This window comes from Epinephelus moara, chromosome 21 (genome assembly GCF_006386435.1).
Source record: "Epinephelus moara isolate mb chromosome 21, YSFRI_EMoa_1.0, whole genome shotgun sequence".
NCBI lineage: Eukaryota > Metazoa > Chordata > Actinopteri > Perciformes > Serranidae > Epinephelus > Epinephelus moara.
Window position 1 is genome coordinate 9,766,737 of NC_065526.1, and position 26,778 is coordinate 9,793,514.

The 26,778-nt window shown below is 42.0% G+C and overlaps 2 protein-coding genes across 2 annotated transcripts; one reads left to right on the top strand and one right to left on the bottom strand.

The window, feature by feature from the left end:
• Positions 1 to 1,634: 1,634 nt before the first annotated feature.
• Positions 1,635 to 19,878, bottom strand: ppm1la (protein phosphatase, Mg2+/Mn2+ dependent, 1La). The gene is made up of 4 exons (XM_050033250.1): positions 18,989 to 19,878; positions 10,472 to 10,646; positions 7,411 to 7,572; positions 1,635 to 7,084 (listed from the first exon to the last, which is right to left on the bottom strand). The coding sequence occupies exons 1-4, from the start codon at positions 19,385 to 19,387 to the stop codon at positions 6,729 to 6,731; spliced, it is 1,092 nt and encodes a 363-aa protein (XP_049889207.1). The 5' UTR covers positions 19,388 to 19,878; the 3' UTR covers positions 1,635 to 6,728.
• otol1a (otolin 1a) lies at positions 19,862 to 26,003 on the top strand. Its single transcript, XM_050033247.1, has 6 exons — positions 19,862 to 19,924; positions 22,456 to 22,542; positions 22,634 to 23,100; positions 23,181 to 23,270; positions 23,418 to 23,489; positions 24,934 to 26,003. Exons 3-6 carry the CDS (start codon positions 22,656 to 22,658, stop codon positions 25,818 to 25,820), a joined length of 1,494 nt encoding a protein of 497 aa, XP_049889204.1. The 5' UTR covers positions 19,862 to 19,924; positions 22,456 to 22,542; positions 22,634 to 22,655; the 3' UTR covers positions 25,821 to 26,003.
• The last annotated feature ends 775 nt before the right edge of the window (positions 26,004 to 26,778 follow it).

Sequence of the window (26,778 nt, forward strand, 5' to 3'; positions counted from 1 at the left end):
ACTGTTCATAGCATTTATTATATGTATTTAATTGATTATTGTTTGACTACTTTGCCCTTCTTCTAATAGCCCTTTAAAACTACAGATATGCTTTTTTTGCAGATGACACTCAGCTGTATGTCAGTCCTACTTAGATCTAAGAAATCTAACAGCAACAATAAGATTAGTAGTTAGTTGTTGTGATTGGTGCACTGGTCTCTGTGAGGGTCTTTTTCAGATTGTCTTCTCTCAGCAAATTATCAAATGCAGGGCAGGCGTGAAGTGCCAGAGAAGGAGGGCTCACAGCTGTGGTGATAAGGGCACTGTGGAAGGGTCTTGGTTTGCACAAGATGTGACTGGAGAACAAGGGGAAGAAAGATGTCAGCCTACAGCCAGGTCTGAACAGGAGAGTGTAAAAGCAGGGATAGTTTGGCACACATACATGACATGCTGCAACAGCTGGACGCTGCAGGAAAGAGGGAGACGCTTCCTGGGAAAATGGTGAGTTAATCTGCACTTCACCACTCCTTCGGTAACGTCCCACTTTTGTATTCACCAATTGGAGACTACCACATGCTGCAGCCAAAGCTCATGTAAATATCAGCATAGGTAAATATAAATAGGCAAAAAGAACTAAACATGAATTATGCATCAAAAGTAGACAGTCTGAGACTATGATTTATTCGCGTTACCTACAAATGAACAAGCTAGATTAATTTAGATGTACTTACTTGATAATGACGATTCCAGCTCTGAGGAAGACAGCAGCCATAGTCTATGCCGGACTTCAAACTGCTACACCTTGTGTCATATGACCTTGACATCATATCACCTGTACGCTTGTTAAATGTTGTTCAGTGTAGGCAATATCTTTAAAGTTTTTATGTAAAACTATAGTCATAGGTCACTGGTGTCTTTATTTCTACTTTATTTTATGTTAGATTAATTTTGTTTTTGTTGTCTTTTCCTGTTTCAGTGCTTCATATGAATGTGAATGATTTTGATTATTTCTTGAGACACTGTTTGTTAAAAGTTTGACATAAATATTTAAAAAAGTACAATTATGAAAACCCCTAGTAGATTGACCTCTACATAGTAATGACAAAACGATAATAATAATAGCTTAATAATTACTACTACTACTAAAATGTTAAAGAGAGAGACATGTGAAGTGAAATCCTTCTGTAAAGCAAGTCCCGTCCAGACCTATACACTACCAAGTGATGAAAACAAAGTGTGCTATTCACAAGTGTACTGAAATGAACATTTGGAAAGACTAAAAATGAAACGCATATTGAAGTGCCCCTTTAACCCGTTGAAATGTGGAGCGACACTTTTTGTGATGCTTTCAGACACCTTTCGTAGATGTTTAAACATTTGAACATTGAGCATAAAGGTGTGATTTCTTTCAAAAAAACATGGGAAAAAGGCAATGAGCAACTTGGTAAGAAAAGTTCCTACAATTTGCAAAAAACTAATAGTTTCAGATTTTTTTTAAACTAAGGGAAGAAGAAAAAGCCTGGGGTAAAACCATTTTTAATTATTATATATAATTATAATTATAATTATTATTAACAATAATTACTATTACATTTTAAATTACATTTTCTTTTTTTTCTTTTAATTTTTTCTTTTTACTAACTTCTTGCAATTGTTTTTGGATCATTTCTTCTTTCATTGCTCATTGCCTTCTTTCCATGTTTTTAAAAGCAATCAAGCCAATTTGCTCAGGTTTCAAAGGACTGAAACGCTGATTCTATTGGTGTACTAACATGATATCCTAGCATGTAACTAAAGTGCACTTATACATACTAAAACACTGCTGTGTGTTTGAGATTTACTGTGTACATATTTGAAGTGAAGTAAACTACAACTTAAAACTTAGAATAAAGTACTTTTCATGTATGTATATACAATACACTATTAGCAAAATTAATTTCAAAAGTAAACTAAATTACCACTGTAAGTATCTGCAATTTAATATACTTTTTCAAAGAACACTGAAATACACTTTAAAATTAACTTTAACGTGAACTGTTTGTAAGTATATTTAAATGTACTCCTTATAAGGTGAAATTAAAGTACACTTTAATAAAGTACACTAATAGTGTATCACAAAGGAAAAATAAGTGCACTTTCCAAAAGTACACTAAATTACCACTGACACTATTTGCAGTTTGGTATACCTTTTAAGAGCGCACTGACATACAATTTACAATACATTTACAGTAAAGTACACTGAAATACCACTTCAGGTGATTTTGAAGTGCACCTTTTAAACGTATATTTTAAATTCAGCACAGAAAGTACAAGTATACTTGTAATAACTTTAGGATGCTTAAATTATATTTCTAATGTGGCTGATTTGATTGCTTCAAAGCTCTGATTGTTGCCATGGTAACTGATGTCCAAATTAGCATTCGAATGCTCCGTTTCTCTACAGCATTACCTCAAATAGCCCAAATAGCCCATAAATTAAGAGACAGTAATCCAACATATTTCATTATGCTACTAGTAATTCTCAGAGAAAGAAAATTTAAACTTGAGAGGCCTAGTTTTGTGACTCCGACATTTCAAACACCTGTGACAGGCCCACAGATATGCTAGCAAGATGTCAATAAAGCGTCTGGAGTAGTTTCAGAATCTACAAAGATGACCCCCAAAAAGTTGAGAGCATGATATGCCAAAGGAAACTTGCATACACAAGTCTACAACCAGTTTGGTAAATCACCTGAAAACTGTATGTAACATATTTGCAGTCCTACCAAGTATTCTTTTTTTCAAACTGATGAAGCTCAGCCCAAGTTCAGTCAGGAAGCCTGAATTCTCTTTCTATCCCACTCCCACCACTTCCACCAATCAGCTGACTGCAGGTGTTCCCTCTCCCAGTCAGACTTTGACATGATCTCCTTCAGCCATTTATGTTGCTGCTGCCAAACTTTAAATCTCATCTCCTCTCTGCTCCTGTCAGCTGTCGTTTTAGGTGGACTCGACATGCCCTCCTCCACCCGATTCACGTCGTCACCTCTTCCAGAGCCCGAGACGAGCTCATCAAAAGCCCATTCCTCTTCACATCCAGATCCTCAGCTCTTCATCTCATCTCATCTCATCACCACCATTACCACCACCAACGGCTAGAATCCAGGGGGGGGGGTTCCCTAATCTACTACGTCTTTACCACCCTCCTTGAATAGATGACATCACGATGGGGTCTAATCAACAAAGACTTTTCATATTTCTCATACCTATGTGCGCATGTGAATAAATATTCTTTTCTCTGCATGCTAACAAAGTGGCTAATTGTCACGTTATTTTAGGTGCAACGACTGAAAACTGATGTTTCTTCTCATTCTCTCCTTGAGGCTTTGATTAATGGTGAATATTTCTCAACGAAGCTTTGATTCATTCGCCCTTAATTTCAAATACACTAATGTAAACTACTTTTTTGGCCTAGGTTTTTTGCGTTGCAACTCATGTAAAAGGGTCGGCTGGGCCACATTTCTTTAAGCGTGCCTTTACATGGACGTGAGTAACCCGTTTATGATTGGGTTTTTGAAGTATCCTGTTCATGTGTTTGAGCATGTAAACACCATACCCTGTTTCTCCTAATGAGACACCTGTATACCAGGATACTGTTGCATGTATACGCTTTATCCTGGTTGCGATATTCTTCTTCCCTCATGTCATGACAGCATGACTCTAACCTGCCTCTGATGAGCTCAGGCATGACGCTGCTTAACCAGACATGAGAAGTTTCTTTCCAAAGGCCGTCACTGTGATGAACATTTAACACCAAAATAAGGCATTAGGTAAACTGTTAAATTAGGTTGTGACACAGTGGTAAAAAGTAGTTCAACATAACACAGTCGTAAATCAAGTATGGTTTACTGTAACCTTCCTTGACAGGTTGCTGCTGTTGAAGTCATCGGTTGTATTGCTTCAGGAGCATATCATATTACTAGCTACTAGCATTCCTTCTGTACAGTTCACCATGTGTCATCTTTTAGCCGGGTTCTCACGGCAGCAGAGTCTGTTGCACCTCTTGTTTCGTGCGCTTCCCAGGTCGAAGGCAGCCACCAGCGTCCATGGATACATACTGTATGTACTTTGTTCACGAGCATGGGTAAGACAAAGCACATGCCCCAATACAGATGGTGTAAAACAACTTTGACATAACAGTTTACATTAGCTCCACGAAATTGCAGTACCAAGAGGTGAAGGTCAGGAACTAAATCAGGCTCTACATACTGTATATTGACCCCTCTTGTACTACTGTGGATATACAGTGTTTACATTGGCTGATATTTCAGAATTTACCATTCCAAAAAATAAACATCTCAAAGTGCATTTTTTTTTTTTACATAACTGTTTGTGTGTATGTGTGTACATGTGTGTATGTTGTATGTTAATGTAATGCTGCACCCAAAACCTATCGTCTGAGTATCACTAACCTTAAAATGTTATTATAAGTCGTTTAGTTAAATCTACATTAATATCTACATTACTAATTCTTTTTCCTAATGTAATCTTTACATGATCAGTACATACATTTTAAAATGGAATCACATTACTTTCAAAAAAATCCAATCCAATTACTTATGTGTCTACCTTTCATATTCCATCCCACAGTATTTAGTTTACATTTTGCGGTCTCTTTAATTTAATGGAATACTTCACCCCCAAAATGATCATTTGTATATTAATTAATGTGCAACTTGAATTCATGAAGCAAACTTTGCTTTCTGGCATGCCTCCACAATGAACGAGGAATCCAAAAAAGGAGAAAATCCTTGATCAATTCAAGTTAAAGCGGGCCGCATTTAATTACAGCAAAACTGAATCCAAATATCTGTTTGCAAACTTTCACACAATTTGTGCCGTATAATCCAAGTTTTATCTGTCCAGTCGTATTCTTAGTACTTCCTGAACACATGCATTTTTGCTAAAACCTTACGATTTAAAACACCTCTGCGTAAACAGTCTCATGTATGTATGAATAGTGCACCTGGGCAACTGTCTGTGTTTAAACTCTGCTTGAAATACGGCCTCCCAGCTAGTCCACTGGCTGTAAAGCACCGGGCACAGGTGAGTGAAGGCAGAACTCCTGGTCAGTGAATGAACTGTGGGACAGGATTTCAAATACCCAAGTGCATTAATAATCCGGGCAGAAGACTGTTTACGCCAAAGCATTTTAAATCATAAGGTTTTAATGAGAATTCATGTGTTTAGGAAGTGCTGAGCATAAGACTGGAGTTTTGTCAGAGTTTGTAAACTGATGTTTTGATATAGTTTTGCTGTTGTTAAATGCAGCCCCCTTTTTACTCCAAGCAATCAAGAATTTTCTCCGTTTTTGGATTCTTCGCCTATCATGCAGACATGCAAGGAAGACAAAGTTTGCTTTATGAATTCAAGGTAACACAGGGTGTGTAACTGATATACAAATGAAGCTCTAGTGAAAGTTCAGTCAGGAAGACGATACTTCTTCGTGCTTAGGCTGTAACTCTCCCTGCTACTCACTCCTTGCATGCATGCTCACGCTCTATCTCTGGCTGTCAGTGTTCAGGGCTGTCAATCGAATCATCAGCTGTTCTACACACCTTCTCCATCAGCCTATCATTTCACTGCTCCTCATTTTATATATGGTTCTTTTTCTGCTCGCAGTCCTTTAATGCTGCTGCTGTGCATACCCTCCACCTCCCCATCACCGCCTAGTCTTCTCGGATGCAGCCTCTATTCGCCTCAGCAGTCATCAACCAAAGTCATCAGCCACCACCACCTCCACCAGTGTCTAGACTCTAGGGGTGGATTCATCTTGCTGCTGCTCAGATGTCCCACGATCACAAATAATCTCCCTCTGGTGTCTAAGCGCCAAAGACCTTCTGTCTCTCCTGATTAAAGTGATCATTTAGGGGTGAAGTATTCCTTTAAAGACAGCTCTCTTTTATTTAAAAATGATATGAAACTAAACCCACACAACAGTAGTAAGAGCTGTGATTGGTCAGAGTCCTGCCAACACACTGCAACCTGCCAATCAGAGCTCCTGCTGTTCAACAATATTTATGCTACTTTTTTCTACTGTGACAAACTACAAATGATGAACATCTACCTCTCAACTCTACAGGTGGTGAGTGTTTGATACTCAAAGGGTAGATTTTGGGTGCGGCATCAGTTCAAGGTATGGATCCACTGGAGTCTTTTTATATTTGACGACATTTTCCGGGTCAAACATTTAACAGACGAGAACATTACTGGAGAGCATCATCAAAATGCAGCAAGCAGGGTGGTGTTTTTGTTTTTGCACATCCATTTTCAGTAGCTTCCTGTGTTTGCACAGTTAATCTTGGATAGGCACTAGTTGAAGCCTCCTCTGAAGAAGCCTCCAGTGGAGCTGTACCATTCGTGTGCGTGTACAGTAAACAGTAGTTAAATCAATCACAGTCTGATGTGTGCTGGTTAAGAAAAAAATCCCCTGTCTGGTGTCTGTGTGTGTTTAGTAGTTTTATGTGTTCATCATGAAGTTGGCTGATGGTTATGAAATCTGTGTTGTGTTTAAATGCCCTTATCTCAATCAGAAACCTACAAACAAAACTTGTTTGTGTGTGTGTGTGTGTGTGTGTGTGTGTACTTGTACAGTTCTCAGTGTCCAAACTTAAACTTCCTACACTGTGATCACACTCCCTGCTCCGTCCACAAGATGTGGAAAATCATTTCAACATTGATCACAGTTCAGCTCTAAACTTTACCCTGACCTACTCCCCCGCCTTGCTGCTCCCCCCGGCTCCACTTTTGAACTTCACCACCATGACGGTGATGTTGTCGGGACAGCCGCGATAGAAAGACTGGAGGACGATGCTCTTGGCGCCAAAGTGAGGCTCGTCCAGACGCTCGCGGACGAACCGAACGGCCTCCTCGTTGCTGAAAGCGTCCCACAGGCCATCTGATGCCAGGATCATGAACTCTGGCTGCAGCTTGTCCATGTCAAACGTCATGATGTCGGGGTCGGGGATGACTACGTTGAGGTTTTTCAGCGGGTAGTCCCCCAGAGAGCGGGACATTGCCAGGATTCCCTGGACTCTCCAGGATCCATTAAAACTGATGAAACCACCTGGAAGTGAAGATATAAGAAGGTTTAAGCACAGTCTGATGATCTGGTTATATAGACATACTGTATATCCACCCACTTCATGAGTTAGTGTGACAGGGAATCTAAATGAGCTTGAGATCCTTCGTCTTTATTTTAAGACAGCTTCTCATGATAACGGCTTACAGGATCCTGGGACTTACAGGTATCTATTTAATCTGAATCTGACCCCGTGCTGTTTATTAACACAATGCTGTTCCTACATACACCAACAGATGGCAACAGAGGACCCTAAATTCATCCGCATGAGAGTGCAGTGCAGGTACAGGGTTGTTTCTCTCATCATGTACCTGCCCTCTTGATCCTCTTGCGCTCTTTGAGCTGATACGGCTTGTGGTCATGTGATAGTGCAACAGCATTCCCATCTTTGTCACACAGCACGCCACGAGAGTCTCCGACGTTCGCCACTGTGAGTTCTCTGTCTGACAGCAGCGCTATTAAACATGTCGTTCCTGCGAAGAAAAGAGGAAAGAGCAAAAGGAGGAAATTAGAAAGCTGTTTTTAGGAAATGTTCCAACAACTCTGAATCTGATACAGTCACATGTTTGTCTGGGGGTGACAGACGCCTGGGGTTTACCACATCATAACATTTGTTGGTGCCTGTGATGGTTCTCCTGTATTTTTTAACCTTGACTCTATTTTGCCATGTTTTTTTGTCTAAATGATTTACAGGAACAACACTGAAATTGGTCCAGTATTAAGCGGCGGCCAACAACAGTGAAAAAGGCTGCAATGTAATGACTCAGGGCAGGTTCGCTCTGTCACTTTACATCCACTAAAAGTGCCTGTTTTTGCCACTGGCAGGCTCAGACTGTTATCCTATGTGTCTGGCAATGTTATAGAAAGGATCACTACAAAGATGGACCTTTTCGTCAAAGAGTAGGATCCTTTTTGATTAACCAGAAACAGCCCCAAAATCAAAATTGCTAAACTTACCAGACTCCATTTAAAAAACAGTAATTTTAGCATATATAGAGCCAGCATGTTTTCACGTGTAACCCGGTGAGCTAAGGGTTTATTTCAACAAAACCACAGTTGGTAATGGTTGGAACAGTGTTAAAATGATCCAAGATGGCTTTTGTGAGTTTTATTTCGTTTCTGTCGACTTTGAATGAAGTGTGATTTACAATGATAAAATTACTAGTTTTTTTTAATGGAGTCTTGTGGGTCTGGTGATGGCGAGTTTGGGGCTGTTTGTGATTAATCAAAAAGGTTTCTTACTCTTACTCACTGTTCCAACAATCCCCAACTGTGGTTTTGTTGAAATAAACTCTTAATTCCCCCAGTTAGACGTGAAAACATGCTGGCTCTATATATGCTAAAATTACTGGGTTTTTTAAATGGAGTCTGGTAAGTTTGGCAATCACGATTTCAGGGCTGTTTCTGGTTAAACAAAACAGATTCTACTCTTTAACAAAAAAGTCTATCTCTGTAGTGATCCTTTCCTTAATGTTGTCAGACACTTATAATAACAGTCTGAGCCTGTCAGTGGACAAAAACAAGCAAGTGGACATAAACTGACAGGGCACAAATGCCCCAAATGGTTGCATTGCAGCCTGGTTGTCTGCAGTGGTTTTCTCAATAGACAAAAAAAAAAAATTTGTTTCCATTAGTCACTTAAACAAAAAAATAAATCACAGGAAAAAAGGTTCCAGGTTGAAAAATATCAAAGCTACCCTTTAAATATTTGCTATCACACTGTCCTACATTGCAAGTGAAAATAATCCATACAAGTTATTACTGTTTGTGCCAGATTTATTGTATCACACAAACAAAACAAGCACTGCTTATAGAGCATATAAGAAAGAGGAAGTTAATGTTTGGTTAATGTGGTATTTAACCAGGGCAAAAGAAGGCTAGGCTAAAAATAAATCTTACAGCATTCTTGGACTGAGTCCAAAATGTCAGGAAATATATCTCCAGCAATGAAAATGTCAAGTGAGCTCTGGTATGATAATATCTGCCACTTTTATATTTTCGTTGACGTTCCACAGCATTAATAAATGCAGTGATTTGTAAGATTAGGCCGCACCTAATCCCCGGGCCTGAGAGTACGTGTACAGTAAGCTATAATGACATATAGGAATGTTTGACCTTTAATTTGTGATCTACAGATATGTGAAACGGTATTACAGTTTTTCACAGTCACTTCGGTGCATTTGAACAGAGTGTACATTTAGGCATTAGTCCACTGCATAAGTCATTACATGTAAAAATGGTTGAACTAGTTGTCATAATTTGTCATGCATATTTTCTGTACATATTAGTTTGTAAATGTGTCCTACAGTGATGACTCGCTATCAGGTGAATCTTGACTTTCACGAATGAAAGGGGATGTGTGACGCTCTCTACATCAACCAGTTCTCTAAAATAGCTCATAAGTTCAGCGCTGCATGTACAGTTCTGCCTGAGGGGTGTTTCCTGTGTTTACATTTCTAACTTTGTACTTTGTCTTTTGTGCTATGCAGTGCTATATTACAATGACATCATCTGTCTACAAATTACAGAACAAACAGTAAAGGCATAAATGAATGTGTGAAAATGATACATGCCATACAAAAAAAGTGCAGCCTTGTGTGTTTTTAATCACCGTCATCAAAGCCGTAGCCATAGTGTACATCAGAAAATACTCACTGACAACATGGCTAGCATTTCATTGTGTCTTTAATATGCTGAATTGACACTACGCCGTACGGTCACCAAACAACAATGAAAAACAATAGGCCAAAAACAACACTTTCTCAAGCTATGTGTATCAAATGCCACCAACTGATCGATCTGGACTGCAGCTCTGAATTTTACATCAGAGCACAGAATATCAACCACGCTAGTGTCAATGTGCAGCAGCATAATGTTACAACACAGCAGTCTCACTTTTCTCAGTCAGTATTACAAGTGAAGGGAACCTGTCAAAGACGTAAATGTCATTGTGCTGAGAGGATATTATACAGGGAATTATAAGATTTTATTTGTTAGCCATGATGCTGTCACACACCGTGTCCTGTGAGAGGTAGATAAGCAGTGTTTGACGACATTTTAAAATCTATTCTTTGACCAGGGTGCAAAGCAACTCATGCAAAATGTTTGGTTTCTAATCAAAATTAATGACACAAAAGGGACACATGTCTGCTAACGATTTGTGTGGGTGGGATTTTAGGGTGTGTTTTCACTATACATCTCAGCTGCTTATTTTCACTTCCCGAAACACTCATCCAGCTTTCCCACGAATATTTAAAGTCTTATTTTCCTTCCTATCTTCTCTCTGTTGGCTCATAAACTGTCCCCAGCACACACACATATACTGTACATATATATTTACACTTCCCACCACTCTCCTCCCCCCTTTCTGACCTGCTTCATCGTGGTTGGCAGACAACTTATCCAGCATCTCACGATCCACGGTCAGGATGCGCTGCTCGAGAATGCTGCTGTAAGAGAGAGCGCTCTCTCTCTTCTCTCTCTCAAAGGCCTGCAGCTGCTGCTTCAGGGAGTCTGGCAGGTGGGCCTTCACATAGTCAGCTGCAGCCTGGGAGAGACGAGGGGAGGGGAGGGAAGACACAGAGGGTTAGACTGCTGAAGGTGGATAAGTAAAGGCAAAGCACAGAGCTGTTTTGGCGTCAAGTCAGTTTAGAAGTTCAGAGATTTCCACTGAGCAGTTACCCTTGGCTCTGCGGACGGATTTTTCAGCCCATGACTTTACTGTGTATTGTGTACTGCCCACTCTCTTCAGCATTTTTTCAGCCACAGCAGAATAGTTCAGATCTTTCATGGGGGGGGTTGTATGAGGTATGCATCCAGAGTCAGTGTGTTACATACATTGTGGTTGGCATGCCCCCAGCTTGGAGAAGCAGCATCAAAGCGATGTTCTGCTGCAGCAAAATGTATTTTTGAGACCTGAAAAAAGGTCCCACCCAAAAAAATGAACATCACTTTAAGTGTACACTATATTTAGAATATTTTCCCCGCTTTACGTTGCTGTCAGACATCAATTTCTGAGGGGGAACTGAAGCTGTTACATCGCTCTCTTCAAAGCCAGCCTCCATTGAGAAAAACATTAATTTAACATTACTGAACACAGAAGTTCCTGATCTACTGCTGCCTTGATCAGATAGTTTGTTTGAGTTCTTTTGTGACTCTGGCCTTTAAAACAGTTACTTCAGACTCACCAAACTCACACAATAAGACTCACAAACAAACTGATCCAGGCAGCTGTAGAACAGCAGCTCCCGTGTTCAGTGAGCTTAAATTACTGTTTCTGTCAAAGGAGTCTGGCGGTTCTGACGAGAGCATAGATGGGGAACTGAAGCTGTTAACAGCTTCCTAGTTTGAAAGGGCTGTCTGACAGCAAAGTAAAGCAGTGAAAGAAATGTAAATGTAGCACACACTTAAACTGTTGTTGATTTGTGCGGACCCCTCCACAGCAGGACATTGCTTAGCTTCCTTGTCGAAATGCCGGCTTCCCCAAACTGGGTGCGTGCTGACTGACAGCTACTGTATGTAAAACACTGACTAAAGTACCTCATACAAGCCCACTTCAAAGACTCTATCCCTAAAAAAAGCCCTGATAAACCCACTGTACACTGCCTGCCCAGCATCACACCGTAAAGAGCCATTTCCCTTCGGGGTTAGTGGAGACTGAAACACAGCTAAAAGTAGACTTAATGTTGTCAGGTGGCCAAAAACAGACTTCAAATGAATACTTATATAGCTCAGTCATGTGTAAATACACAGCTGTATTTCGGACGTGTTCCTCATAACATTTTTATGAGGTGTATTTATGTATGTGCATATATGTCTATGTTAAAATGTGGTGTTTATGGTTTGCACCCAACAGCCCAAAAAACTCCATAAATACTTTTGGTGCTTTTTCCTGCTAAACAAGCTGAGAAATGTCTTCATATAACTGACTGCACTGTATTATAAATATACATATCATCACATTTTCAGTTGGTAATATGCTCCATTGCAACCCTAATTTAGATGAGTGCTTTTTTTCCGTTTCATACAGCAGGTGCTCTGTGCTGAATTATTGAACAGCCTCCACATCCTCCAGCCCACTTGCCCTCCTCCTGCTCCTGCCCTTACTTATCTGCTTCTACCCTCATTTTCTCTGCCAAGATTCCCATTATGCTAATGCTGTCGAATCAAATCTGAAATGGGAAAATTTCATACCATCTTAATGTCCCGATTGATAGAGTACATATTTCATATTCGCAGTTCTGATGAAAATTTAAGGCACTTTGGGGCCATTCAATCTACATGCTTCACTTTCTGATGTTCTGACAATTTGCTGGAGCAGCTCTGCAGCACAAGTATGAGACCATGTGTGAATTCAGTTTCATTGAATTTTGACCCTTCAGTACCAAAAATTTATGAATGTGATGATGCATTTTGTAGGTCTTATCGACCACTACCACAATACAACTAAAAAGCTGAGCTGGTGCAAGAGTTTGTCTTTAAAGAAACAGCGTGTAAGAACCAGCTGAAACTTCACTCCATTAGAATTCTTTCAACGTTCACTGCTTAGGAGGTTTATACCAGGAGCCGAATTATCCACAGAGGTCTCTTTCTCTACAACACAAACAGATCAGGTGATTAAAACCTGGTAAAAACACTGAATAAAGCAGTTTCATGTTACAAATCAGTGTTGCTCCTACCATGTTCGGCACCTGTGCGCACATTTTTTTCTCTGATAACTTCAGATCCAGACCTTGAAGAGGTTTTTACCAGGAGCTGAATTATTCGCAGAGGTCTCCTCCTCTCCAAAACGAATGGACACCGTGAATTAAACAGGTAAACACACTGAAAAAAGCAGTTTTACATAACAAAAATAGTGTTTTTCCTATGCTCTTGTCACGGAGGGGATGCCAACTGCGGTGGCATCTGCAAAAAATGGCCCTATTGAGAGCCAGTGTTTGTCTGTTCTGGGCAGGGGTGTAAATACAGACAGTGCAGGCAGTGTGGTTGCACTGAGGCCTGTGAGGTGGGGGCCCTTGCCAATGATTCAGATTGCCACCTCAGAGCTACACCTGTGTCAAAGAAGAACTCCCATTACATTAAAAATGGTGCCATTTACTATAGGCTATATGCAAACCCATCTCTGTCATAATTTTTTCTTATCTTTTGTTGTCTTTTTTTGGTAAAACAGTCAGTAGCAATCTATAAAGAATTCAACACTTATTCTACATGAACTTGAAAAACCATAAATAAACTACATATTCATATATCCCCCACTGCTCTAGTTCCAGGTTGCCCGGGTTCTCCAACACCTGACGCTGACCTTGTTGACCAGGTCGACTTCTGAGCACGTATGACTCTCATGTTTGTGGTTTCACTCATCCTGAGGTAGGCTAGCAGCATTAAGGACCTTGCCTAAGGGTCCAGATATGTGCTGGATATGTGTTACCCCTCCCTGACTGGGAATCAAAACCCTGATCAATTTCTTATTTTCTTTGATATTTTTTTCATATACAGGTATGCAATGACAGTTGTTGGTGTCTGATATCAAGTCTCAATTTGATCATGTGACAAGACGATACGATACAGTAGCTATTTTAGGCGCAGTATCTGTCAAGAATGACAAGCTGAGCACATCTGCAAGTCCAGTGAGCAGTCGTGCCTTTTAAACAGAGAAGTGGTCGTAAGAAAGGACAAGAGACAAACGAACAGGAGGGAAAAACTAGAAAAGCTCCCTAAATTAGATTACATTGACTTTTTTATAAACAGTTGACAGTTTTACTAGTAACTATCATGCACTGGGGCCCATGGTAACTACCTTACGCCACTGGTTCTGGGCTACTGTAGAAACACCTTTAATGGAATTGGGAGTAAAATACAACAAGGGAATGAGACCTGCATATAATTATAATATTCCTAATAATCACTAGAATGTAACCACCTCCTCCTGCTGCCCACCTCTCTCTTCCCCTTTTGCTGGACAAGTGTACTCATTCATTTATTTAATTGGAGAGCGAGGCACTCAGAGAGCCTCTATCAGGAAAAGAGCTGCAAGTGTAAATTTCCATTTGACGCAAACAGCTGAGCCAGTTAGACTTCATATACGACTCAAATATTTCACTGTCTGAGGATTTAACGAGTGAATGTAAATACTGGGCCAACTTTATTAAAGGTTGATTAATTTGTATTGTGGATCCGTTATTGACATTGCTTATTTATTTAATCCTATTTGCCTCTCGTGTCAACTATAAATTCAGTTTTATGCAGTCGTAGTTTGAAAGCCTGTTCAAGTTGTTAACGACTCAAAGTTTTTGCTTCAACAGCAAATAGTCTCAGTAAATCATTTTCAAAGGGGAGCAGCAGCTTGTGCTGACTTTTATAATTCTGGGGCAATAACTCACTGCCTCGATAAAAACACAGGGAGGGAAAAACAGAGACGTGTTTGAGAAATTTCCTGCGTGTTTTCAGAGCCAAAACACGCTGCACTGCCAGACACGGCCAGTTCTATCGGCCCGTATTTGGTTTGGCGGCATCGCTTCATTTAATATTGGTGATGTTTGTGTACTTGTGTGTGCGTCTGTGTGTGTTTACAGTTGTGCTAACCTGCATTAAAATGCACGGCAAATAAACATCCTGGGATATCCGCACATGCCGAATATTTCCCGACAACATCATTAGCATTGCGAGTCCCAGAAGGTAGCACAACTTTCCCAATTTACCCTTAACATTAGACTCATCTCCCATTGATTTAATATCAGCATTTACTCTGAGTGCTTAGTTTTTAGACTGGAAACTGTGTGTGTGTGTTTCCATATCTCAGGATGAGGTCTGTGTATTGATGCTAATGACCCTATAATAGCTGAGGTGAGAGTGACCCAATCGTTTTGAGGCCAAACCCTATCTGACGACTGAAAGATAAAATAAAGATATAAAAGCAGGGGACAAACAAGCAGACACATATGAACACACTTATTTACAAAGATGTGACTAAAGAAAGGGAGAAAAACTTGCAGCAGAGAAAAAGTGGAGAAAGAGTAAAACATGTCAGGACATAGAGTAAAGACAAATATTTGTTTTTGGGACAGGAATAAACAGAGCGATCCAGATGGGTAAACACCCTCTGCTCTCTGTTTGTTGTCTCCCTCTTTACGATTGAAAACAACCCAACAATACTCCCAATCTCTAAGAAAAGAGAACGAGGAGCTCTGTGAATGTGCAGCATGTCAGACACAGGGATGAATGTTGAGCATGAATGACAACATTTGTGTTAAGAAACAGAGCTTTAATTTTCATTCCTGGATGGTTACCTAAATTTGCAGAGATAAGACAGAAGTACTTCTTCATAACTAGTTTATTTTTGAATAGGTCAAGTATGTGTAACCATTAATCTTTGTACAAAGAGTCTGAAAGGTGCTTTATCAAAAATATATGAGACTTAAAAAGTGGGCACAAGTCAAATTATAGGATTAATGTACATTATCAAATGTGTGTTAAAATAATGATTCAAACACCTTAGCCTCGTACAACTGGGACTTCCTTTATGTAAGACTAATAAATCTCCAATAGTTAATGAAAACCTAATAAACCTACAACAACTGAAGTAAATTCTTAGGCAAAAATGCAAAACTTCACTGCTTCCAGCCTCTCAATGTGTTTTGCTTCTTTGTTTTGTTCCTTGGCAGTTAATAATAATAAACTGGACATCTTTGTTTCTGGGATTTGGCTTTAAATAAGTACAGTTGTTACTATTGACATGTTGCGTCATGTAGCAACATAGCATGCTACACATACTAGCTAACTACCTTGATGTTGAAATATCTCAATTGACTTTTAGTTTCAGATGGGGAATGAACAGCAGGCTCCTGGGTGAAAGTCCAGAGTTTGTTTGACCCACCCAGCTTATGCAGACTTTCTCGCTTGTTCTACTGCTGTAGTTGCCTGAAACAGAAACTGCCGCCGCCCGGTGTGTATGATACCACCTCTTAGAGGGCCTCTCTGCGGGGGTGTCTGCTGCCGAGGTCCACCAACAAAGTATCTGATGAGTCGGGAGTGAGAACGGGCTGAGATTGGATAGGAGTCTGGCGTAAACAGCATTACTAATCTTGAAACCTACTTTTTTAAATGCTGTGCTGGAGTTCACAGAATTAATGTTTAGTTGGCAAATCTGCTACATTTTAATCCATGTCATCATAGTCTGAGCTGCTTTAAGTGCAAATCAAGAATCCCCAACAATGCCAAGTAAATGTCGTCTTTAATACTGTGAAAGGAATGTTAGGCCATCAGAAGAACATTTACTAAATGATATACTTTCCCACTACAATTTGTGGGCGTATGCAGGTTTTTTAACCTCAGGAAAATTCATTAAAAATGGCAATACTATCCATTCTCACAGCTCTGCAGCAGACAAGTACACATTTCTCTTTTGTATTGTCTTTTTTCCTGGTGTGTCATGTTGAACATCACGGATGGGCCAGAAAACAGGGAAACAGCAGAGAGCAGCGTGCAGGCCAATAAAAGTGATAGTGGGTACTGCTTTTTTATATCTCTTACTTATTAAGTCTCTAACTAGGTGCCGACTAAATTTTGACCAATGTTTGAGTGCTGCTTGGATAGAGATGGACAGTATGCATTGTGACAGCAAATGGGCAAAAGTCAGCACATCCACCTGGGTGTCGGATTTTTATTACCTCTGGTTGAACCCAATTACAGCTGGACCTGCGACTACTGCAGAGTCATTTGTCTCTGAAAAAAATTCCAATTATAACCTTTTACATTTAATACAAAAGCCAGTGTTAGTGGGCATTTGTGGGGCTTTTGTCTAGTGGGAAAGGGGCTTTACATTAGATGTCTTTAGGGAATAGTATAAATTCAGAGCTTATGAGAAAACAGTTGGGGCTGGAGCCTCAGAGGACACCCCCCTGCTCTGCCCCTGGCTCTGAGATATTGCTATAAACAATTTACACTCTTCATGTCTCTCATAGATTTGCTTGTTGTATTAATGGAAAAATACGATGAGAAAAAGAAAGACTGGCTTTAAATCTGGAATTTAACCAGCATCACTCTGAAATATCTCATATGCTGAAACCTCCTGGGGACAGTGGTGCTGATGTGACAGATGGCGTCCAGGACACGTGGTCTGAAGTCAGCCATGAGAAACGGCTGACCCTTGACAAAACAGGGAGTGGAGAAAAGATAGACAAAACCCTCACACACATCACTAACCCCATGCACACACACACACACACACACACACACACACACACACACACACAAGGTCTTTGTGACAAAGTCAACTCCCTAATTGGCAGAGGGATGGAGGAGGTGTTCACTCAAAAGAATACAATGGTGGGGGGATTATTCTGTTTGAAAATGGGGTGAGTATGAAGTGTGTAACTCAAGTGGTGTATGTCTTTGTCTCTGTGGTGCTGGACAGAGAGTCAGCCTTGTCCTGCCTCTTATTTCTTATCTCTTTAGCTTAATATTTTATATAATATCATTTTTACTACAATCAATTTTTTTATGTTCTCCCAAAAAGCAGCAATTCTAACTGTATGCTTTCTCCAAAGAACTCCCCCTCTATCTGCACTGAATTCAGTCAATGCTTGCTAATGTGCAGCGCGTCTTTGGGTCTGGATGAGTCGAAATAAATGCATAGTGATCATGGATGGATTACTAAACAGGCCTACCAAGCACAGGCACAGGGGCCCCAAGTGTCAGGGCCCCCAGGCGGCCTTCATCTGTAAAGTGTAGCTCAAATTACCAACCAAGATGAATTTCAAAATTACAACAAACTGGACACAAAAAAGATGCAGAGGCACTGCAAAGAGACCAACTACTACAGAAACAGGCAAAACAACCAAAAAAAAACACAAAATGACCAACAGGACACAAAATTACCTCAAAGAGACACAAAATTACCCCAAGAAGACCAAAATGTCTACAGAAAGACACAAAACAACCACAAGGAGACACAATGCAACAAAAAAGACACAAAATGACCACAAAGAGACCAAAACAACAACAGAAAGACACAAAATTACCAAAAGGAGACATATAATGACAACAAAGAGACACTTAATGACCAAAAGGACACAAAAAAGAGACACAAAATTACGCCAAGGAGACCAGAACAACTACAAAAATACACAAAATGACTAAAAAGAGAAACAAAGAAACAAAAAAAGACACAGAATTACCTCAAAGAGACATAAAAGTACCCGAAGGAGACCAATATGACCACAGAGAGACACAAAACAACCTCAAGGAGACCAAAAATGACTACCAAGAGACACAAAACGACCAAAAGGACACAAAAAGAGACACAAAATTACGCAAAGGAGACCAAAACAACTACAAAAAGACACAAAATTACCAAAAGCAGACACATAGTGACTACAGAGACAATAACGACCACAAGGAGACAAAAAATGACTACTAAGAGAAACAAAGCCACAAAAAAGACACAAAATAACCAAAAGGAGACACAAAAGGACCACAAAGAGATACAAAACCAAAAAAAGATGCATTACAACTACAAAGAGACTAAAAACCACCAAAGTCTGTGTTTCTTGCGCTAACGTAGAAGAGGTGGTGGGGGCCTTTGCATATCTGTGCCCATAGGCCCATTGTCTTAAGATCAGCCCATGGACCTACCTTTGTTGTCTTCCTGGTCTTTACTCTAATGTCCCTCCCCTTAATATTTTATATGATATCATGTGAGTTTTGCCTATTATAGATTTTATTGCCCAAAAAATCTGCATTTTTAACCTTATGCTTGCTCCAGAGAGCTTCCTCTCTGTCTGCTCTGAATCCAAATGATGCTGGCACGTGTGCAGCGGGTCTTTGCGTCCGGATGAATCCGAACAAATGCATAGAGATATCACTGCGTGTAAACTCTCCCTCCCAGCCTACCTCTCCACCGTGACCGTCAAATATCCCGAATATGGACGGGTGGCTCTTGTTGGTGAGGTCGGTGAGCACCTCAAAGCGGTCCTCCATGTGATCTCTCCTCCCCTGTATGGAGTACACGGCTACATTGTTGTTCTTGAACTCCCAGGTTTTGGAGAACTCTGCGTCCAGGACACTGAGGCCTCCCAGCCGGTCATTCTGCATCATCTCTGCTACTTTCCCCTTCACCATCTTCACGGCGTCCCGGCTGGACTTGACGATGGTTTTCACCTCGTCGGTGTGGAAGAAATAACTCCACAGCGCCAGACTGATGCACAACAGAAACAACGTCTCCGGCCTGAGGAGAAAATAACGCATGATCCGACCCAGAAGAGACAAGAGCGTCATTGTGTCTCCTATCATCACACGCAACCGAACTGCGGTCTGTCTCTCCCCTCTTTTGCACAATTCACTCCATCCGCTCAGCGGAACTATGAAGAAATCGATTCACTGCCACGATGAGACTGAATTTCAACATTTAAAGTGCTCCTCCGGGGCTTGTCTTCTCTACTCCGACCGCATTTACGCACTGTGCGCGGCAGACTGCCAGACACCGGGGCCGAGAAGCGCAGGACAAAAGCGGGCAGGCCACCGTCATTGACTCGGTCCGATGTCTTGGTCCTATCTTCGGCTCCCTGAACAGCTGCAAGAGGATTCTCCGAGTCGAGCCGATCTCCCACAGCCCATTGTAGGATGACGGATATTTTGGGTTACACCCACCCCGACGAGAGACATGGGAGTCACCGGGGGGCGAGAGTCGACGATGTGACTAACAGTGGCCTCCTTTTTCCGCCAATGACCCCGTTTCTTCTCCTGGATTTGTGTCTATTCAGTCTCTGCATCAACATTGCATTTTTCACACACCTCCATTCTTGATCTGCGTCAAACCACCCAAACACAGTGAGAATAAGACAGGAAGTCAAAAGCATAGACATCACGATCAGCTGTATTGACGTGCACATTGCATGTTTTTACAATTAGGGATTTATTTTGAAAGCATGTAGCGGATGTGGGTTGTTTTGACAGCGACCACCTTGACACTGGCTCATTCTTTAAATGTGGTCGGTGCTGCCAAGAGTGCGCAGCTGCAACCTTATACCACGGACAAGCAAAACATTGGATCCAATGGCGGTGGCTGCGGAATGATATAATGATGTCATCCAGTATGATATGACATATCAGAGTGATATCAAATCTAAATACAGTTTCACGCCATATTATCTGCCATTCATCACGGAACATTTCATGTCCCTGCTGACTTTGTATGAGCAGCTGGGCATCAGAATAGAATAGAATAGAATGGATGTGGACACACGCACTTATAAAGCAGCTGCAATACATCTGCGGCAAAACTATAGATCATAATATATGGTGTTGTTAATGTGAGACCGAGCCTTTGTTCAGATTTTACCACAGCACTCATTGCATTGACCAAACACTGCCCTCTGGTGGCTCTCTGGATTCATATACCTCTGGCAGTCACATCACAGTCACACAATCATCACAGCACGTCACAGCTGCACAAAGGGGCAATTCACACAGTTTTCACACATGCATTAATTAAAGGAGCAGTGTGTGAGATTTAGGGGGATTTAGTGGCATCTAGTGGTGAGGACTGCAGATTGCAACAAGCTGAAACTTTCCTTCAGTGTTCATTGTTCAGGAGGTTTCAGCTCATTTGAAACTCTGCAGCTCGGCTATTAACCAGATCCAAGAGGACACAGCACATCAGTCCAGTGTGAGCTGCTCTGCACTGACTTACTGTTACATTTAGAATTGATGTTAAAGTCCTCCTCTTTGTATACAAAGCCCTACATGGGCTGGGACCGAGCTACTTTGCTAACTCCTTTGTTAACTATTTGTGTTCAAGACCACTGCGATCACCTGCTGCTGGTTTATTGGAGGTTCCCAGCAACAGCCGGAAGAAGATCAGGGATGCAGCCTTTGTTAGTTACACCACAAAGCTATAGAGCACACTGCCTATAGATATCAAGCTAGCTCTCTAAATATTTTTTAAAAGAAAGCTAAAAACATATCTGTTCAGAGAAGGGTATTGATCAGAGAACACCAGTGCATTGAATTCTTTTTTTCATTTGAACAGCTGAAATTTGCAGGAAATCATTTCAATATCAGTGTGGCTGTGAGGAGGTTTTTTGTATTTCAAACATTCCTTGTTACATAAAATCACCTCTACAATAAAGCAGTGTATGCACTCAGTTTGCAGCCCAGTCACCTGGAGAAAATTTTGGTTTCTCCAAACAAGGAATATGTTACATTTCCATGTTTTGTACGAATCAAATTAACGTTTCTGACGTGATGTATAAGATGACTCTGTCATCAGGAGCTGGGGGAGGGAGGTGAATGGTACTGTAGGTCCCCTCAGCGAGACGTCGGCCAAGCTGCAGTCCACTGTTAGAGAATGACAAACAACAAAACAAGTGGTGATTTAGCAAGTCATTCCTGTGTTTCCAGTGGATTTTTAGGCACTAAACGTAGTGTTTTCGGCGTAGTGACCACTAAACGTAGCAAATGTGGGTGTTTTGTAGCAGCCCATCACTGTTTGCTTGTTACAGAGACATCACTGCTTTTCCAGCAGGGGTTGTGCCCCCAAAACTGGGTATTTTAATCCTAACCATAACCAAGTGGTATTTGTTTTTTAACGTGTCTGTGATTTGCAGAAATGCACACAATGCTTACATTTTTCTGGCGATTGGGTTGCTTGTCAGGATATATGCTCAGCTAGACAGTTGTAGATTGTCATAGTGACCTTCTCTGCCTTTGTTCAACTTTTATTTTGTCACGTACATCTCATATGGCTCCTCATCAGATTTTGTGTGGAACCTTCACAACCAACCAGGAATCATTCAGTGTCAGAGCTTTGAAACAGCATCCAACACACACACTGAGACATGTAAAGCTTAGTTCAGCGGGGCCAGGTTTCCATGAGGTTTACCGGGCTCTTTGGGTTGGTTTGATCAAGGAGGTGAACGGTTGGATCAATGTTGCCACGTCGCCTGTTTTGGGACATTGATCCCTCTCCCACTGGGCGTATGGTGATCCATTTTCTGCTTTGAGGTGCTGCCAAACGGTGTGATCACTGCAAAGTGTTGCACCCGGTTGCTTTAATATGATATGCTATTCATTACCAACAATGCGTGAGTTTGTGTGTGTATGCTTATATACACATGTTTTGTGAATCTGTTGTGTGTAACCGTAGATTTGTGCTGTTTGTGTACAAAGCAAACATGTGTGTGAAGAACACTCTCGGGCCCTGGAATCATATCCCATATCACAAAGAATAAAGTCTTGCCTTGTATACAACCTGCTTTATTTCATATCCCTCAGGAGTCATGTAATCTGTTCTTGCCAGCCCACCTACCTCCTAATAACCCCCCGTGTTTCTGTCCCTTGTTCTCTCTTTGGGCTACCAGGGCAATATAAGGAAGGAAGGAAGCAGCCTACATCAATCACTAGTTGGAGGGGATGGAGTGAAGGCTCAGCACCATTTACATCAGCAGGTAAGATGCACTTGTTGCGTCATTATGCATCAAAAAAATGCTGCACCTGTTCCGTCTGTATTCTTTCAACGTCCGCTCTTCTACCTTACAGCTTATTGGGTCAAGCCCTCAGTATGCCTTCCCTTCGCCTCGTCTTCCTCACCACTCTCCTCGTGGTGCTGATGGCCGTGCTGACCTCCAGCGCCAGAACCACACGCTGGCCCAGACCTCAAACCACCAAGAAGCCCCCCAGAGCAGGGGGCAGCGGTGGGGGTGGAGGATTCGGACGGACCACCACCACAACCCCGTCCCCAATGCACACAGATGAGACAACTGAGGTTATGATGGACGCTTACACCCTGTCCCCTACAGACAGCACCACCTACCCCAGTGACAGTTACTCCACTGAGTTCCACACCGACGCCATAGTGCCCCCTGGTAACACTCTTGGAAACTATACCCTCGACTACAATGAATGCTTCTTCAATTTCTGTGAGTGCTGTCCGCCAGAGAGAGGCCCTGTAGGACCCATGGGAGAGAGAGGGCCACCGGGACCACAGGGAGAGAGGGGCCCTCTAGGTAAAATGGATTATTTTCAGATAAATTACCTTTTGGAGTTCAAAATCTTGTCCTTATTCACGCCTGTCTCTGTTTTCCAGGGTTACCAGGAGAGAAGGGAGACATAGGGCCCAGAGGACCTCCAGGACCAGCAGGACTACCTGGAGCCAACGGACTCAATGGCGACATAGGTACAACGGGTCTTATCAGCAGGAGAATCTTTGATTGCCCCTCCGTTTCTCTCTCTTTATTCCTCTCTCCTTTTATGCAAAATGCTGTCCTGTGTAAGTTCTTTGTGGATGTCATTTTCTGCGCTTTATTTATCAAAACAACCACAGGTGACAAAGGTGATCAAGGACCGATGGGTCTTCCTGGTGCCCCTGGAATCCCAGGAAAACCAGGAGAGAGAGGTGTGTATGTTCTATGAGAACGTCGAAAGAAATTGCATTCATATTCGAGAATCACTTTTAATTTTACTGACTTAAATGAGATTAAAATAAGTGTAAATACACCTTGTAGATGTTTCCAAATGTACATTATTAATTTAAAGGTCTAGTATGTAGGATTTAGGGGGAATATATCATAAGAAATTGAATAAAATAAGTATTTTTCTTTAATGTATAACCACTTGAAAATCATTACCTTAGAATGAGCTGTTTGTATCTGCATAGCGAGCTGGTCCTTGTCTGCAGAGATCGGCAAGTTGCACCACCATGTTTCTACTTTAGCCCAGAGGGGACAAACCAAACACTGGATCTAGATAGAGCTGTTCGCGTTTTCATGTTGGCCACTGTAGTTAGAAGAAGGGCAGCAGTAGCTCAGTCCATAGGGACTTGGGTTGGGAACCGGAGGGTCGCCTGCTCGAGTCCCCGTCCGGACCAAAAATATGGAGCGTGGACTGGTAGCTGGAGAGGTGCCAGTTCACCTCCTGGGCACTGCCAAGGTGCCCTTGAGCAAGGCACTGAACCCCCCAATCACTCGGGGCGCCTCACCAAGGGCAGCCCCCTCACTCTGAGATCTCTCCACTTTGTGCATGTATAGGTCCTGTTTGTGCATGTGTGTGTCTTTCAGACCTTTGTGTAATTGACAAGCAAGAGTGAAAACATTGAATTTCCCCTCAGGGGGATTAATAAAGTAAAATTAAAAAAAATTAAAAAGCTACGAGAGAGTCAGAAAATCTCGGATTTTTTTTATACTGGTTTAAATCACCAGGTCAGCTTGTTTTGAAGAGGATAATTTGGCTCTCAGTAAAAACCTCCTGAACGTCCAGATCCTAAACACTGGCTCTAGATAGTGCCATTAGTGTTTTCGCATCAGCCACCGCAGTTAGCAGCCCCTCAGTGATGGAAGCATTGGCAAAACAGAATTTTTTATGACGTGAAATTGCTGTATTCAGTATTTTTACTGATTTAAATCACCGGGTCCATTTGTTTTGGAGGAAGAGACCTCTGCAGATAATTTGTCTCCCAGTAAAAACCTCCTGAAACTCTTGATCTGAACGTTGAGGTCACATTAGTAGTTGCTGGGCTACGGTCCATCTCCTACGTGCCAAACAGCATCACAGAAACACTTATTTGTAACATGAAACTGCTTCATCTACTGTTTTAAATCACCTGGTCCATTTATTTTGGAGAGGAAGAGACCTCTACAGATAGTTTGGTTCCATCTAAAAACCTCCTGAGTAATAAACACTGAAAGAAATCTAACCAGGAGAAGTTTCAGCTGGTTGCAGTGTGCAGTTCTCACTGCTATAGATGCCCCTAAAGTGCCCTAAATCTCACACATTGGACCTTTAATAAAAGCATTCTAATTATGTGTCGTCATATTTGAATATAACATTATTACCTGCTACAGGTGATCCAGGCCCCAGAGGAGAGAAAGGTGAACGTGGCTTCAGCGGTCTGAAAGGGGACCCGGGAGAAAGAGGAGAGCCTGGCCTGAATGGGACTAAGGGCAACACCGGGCGAGAGGGGCCTATGGGTCCCCCTGGGGTAGCTGGGACAAAGGGTCAGAAAGGTGAACAGGGACTTACAGGCGAGTGTCTAACAGGTGAGAAAGGTGATGTCGGTGAGCGTGGGCCCCCTGGTCCGAGAGGTGAGATGGGCCCCCCAGGAGTGAATGGAACTGATGGTGCAAAGGGAGAGAGAGGGGAGCCGGGGCCTCCGGGATGGAAGGGGGATACTGGTGCCAGAGGGCCCCCAGGACCTCCAGGAGCGAGGGGCTTAGCAGGGCTGAGGGGGGAGAGGGGAGTTAAAGGTGGGCGTGGGCCTCGGGGCCCTAAAGGCGCACCAGGTGAGAGTGCGGAGCTGGTTCGCTCTGCCTTCAGTGTGGGCTTGTTCCCCAGCAGGTCCTTCCCTCCGCCTGGCCTGCCTGTGAAGTTCGATAAGGTGTTTTACAACGGGGAGGGGCACTGGGACCCAACGCTCAACAAGTTCAACGTCACCTACCCAGGAGTCTACTTGTTCACTTACCACATCACCGTGCGCAACCGGCCCGTGCGTGCTGCCCTAGTGGTTAATGGGCTACGGAAGCTGCGGACTCGGGATTCCCTGTACGGCCAGGACATCGATCAGGCGTCCAACCTCGCACTGATGCAGCTGAATGAAGGCGACCAGGTGTGGCTGGAGACGCTGAGAGACTGGAACGGAGTTTACTCCAGCAGTGAGGATGACAGCACTTTCTCTGGCTTCCTGCTATACCCAGACTCAAAGACCAAACCTTCTGCTATAGAAAACGTGTGACCTTTGACCTCGCGTGGGCCCTGATTGTAACTTCTTGTAGACTCTGCACAACCTTCAGCTTACTGCACTGCTCCGTCAAATTAATGTGATTCAGCTAAATGCTGCTGCTTCTGTATCTGCATCTGCTCGCTGCTGTCGTGCTAATCAAACCAAATGCTTTGCTTGCCTTGCTATACTCGGAGATGGATGAGGCTTGATAATACTGCTGTATGCAACACTTAAGTTCTTCATAACAATGCATTAAAAATGGCTATGCTTGAAATGGATGACCCTTGAGTTTTATTTATTTAGAACCAGAACTAGAGGCTAATTTATAAGCCATTAGTCACTGCAATTAGAATAGATAAGCCCTGTGTCAGTGAGGCCGATGCAAATTGAAAACAATTGAAGTAAATAATCCATAATTGCATTCGGTTCCCACTAGAGGGTGTAAGGTGCCCAAGTTTTGCAAAGAGGCATTGGAGAGGAGTGTTGAATGTAGACCTCAGTGCAGGGAAAGTAATGAAAAGGTGGCAGACACTGAATGGTAAGATGGACCAAATGGGATGAGATTTAAATTCACAAAAAACAATCCAAGACTCCACATGTTCTTGTCCACTCATTGACTGCAAAACAACAGGAGATAAATACATAAGCCTTTAATACAGATGCTGTACAAAGAGCAGGATGGTAAAAAATAATTCTTGCAGACTCTCGTACACCATTTCTCACTCCCACTTGTCTTTCACCACAGCTCTGTTTCTGTGTAAACCCCTGAATTTGTTATGTGAGTGTGGTGATTTACTAGGCCTGTAAGGCAATATAGTACAGAGGCATTAAAATCCTTGTAGTTTCTCCTAATTATCAGTTTGAAGGCGGTGGTGAAGGTGATTCAGACCCACAAGAACCCAGAAGATTGATATGGGCTTATTACAGCATCGCCCGGAAGCTGATACAAGTAAAAAATAATGCCTCATTG

Bases quoted from the DNA above. Each gene is read 5' to 3' on its own strand.
- ppm1la (XM_050033250.1), bottom strand. From the start codon at position 19,387: ATGATAGGAGACACAATGACGCTCTTGTCTCTTCTGGGTCGGATCATG. The intron at 10,647-18,988 runs GTAGGCTGGGAG...CGTCTCTCCCAG, and splicing joins TTGACGGTCACGGTGGAGAG to GCTGCAGCTGACTATGTGAA. The intron at 7,573-10,471 runs GTCAGAAAGGGG...TTTTCTTCGCAG, and splicing joins TGCCAACCACGATGAAGCAG to GAACGACATGTTTAATAGCG.
- otol1a (XM_050033247.1), top strand. From the start codon at position 22,656: ATGCCTTCCCTTCGCCTCGTCTTCCTCACCACTCTCCTCGTGGTGCTG. The intron at 23,101-23,180 runs GTAAAATGGATT...TCTGTTTTCCAG, and splicing joins GGGAGAGAGGGGCCCTCTAG to GGTTACCAGGAGAGAAGGGA. The intron at 23,271-23,417 runs GTACAACGGGTC...AAACAACCACAG, and splicing joins CGGACTCAATGGCGACATAG to GTGACAAAGGTGATCAAGGA.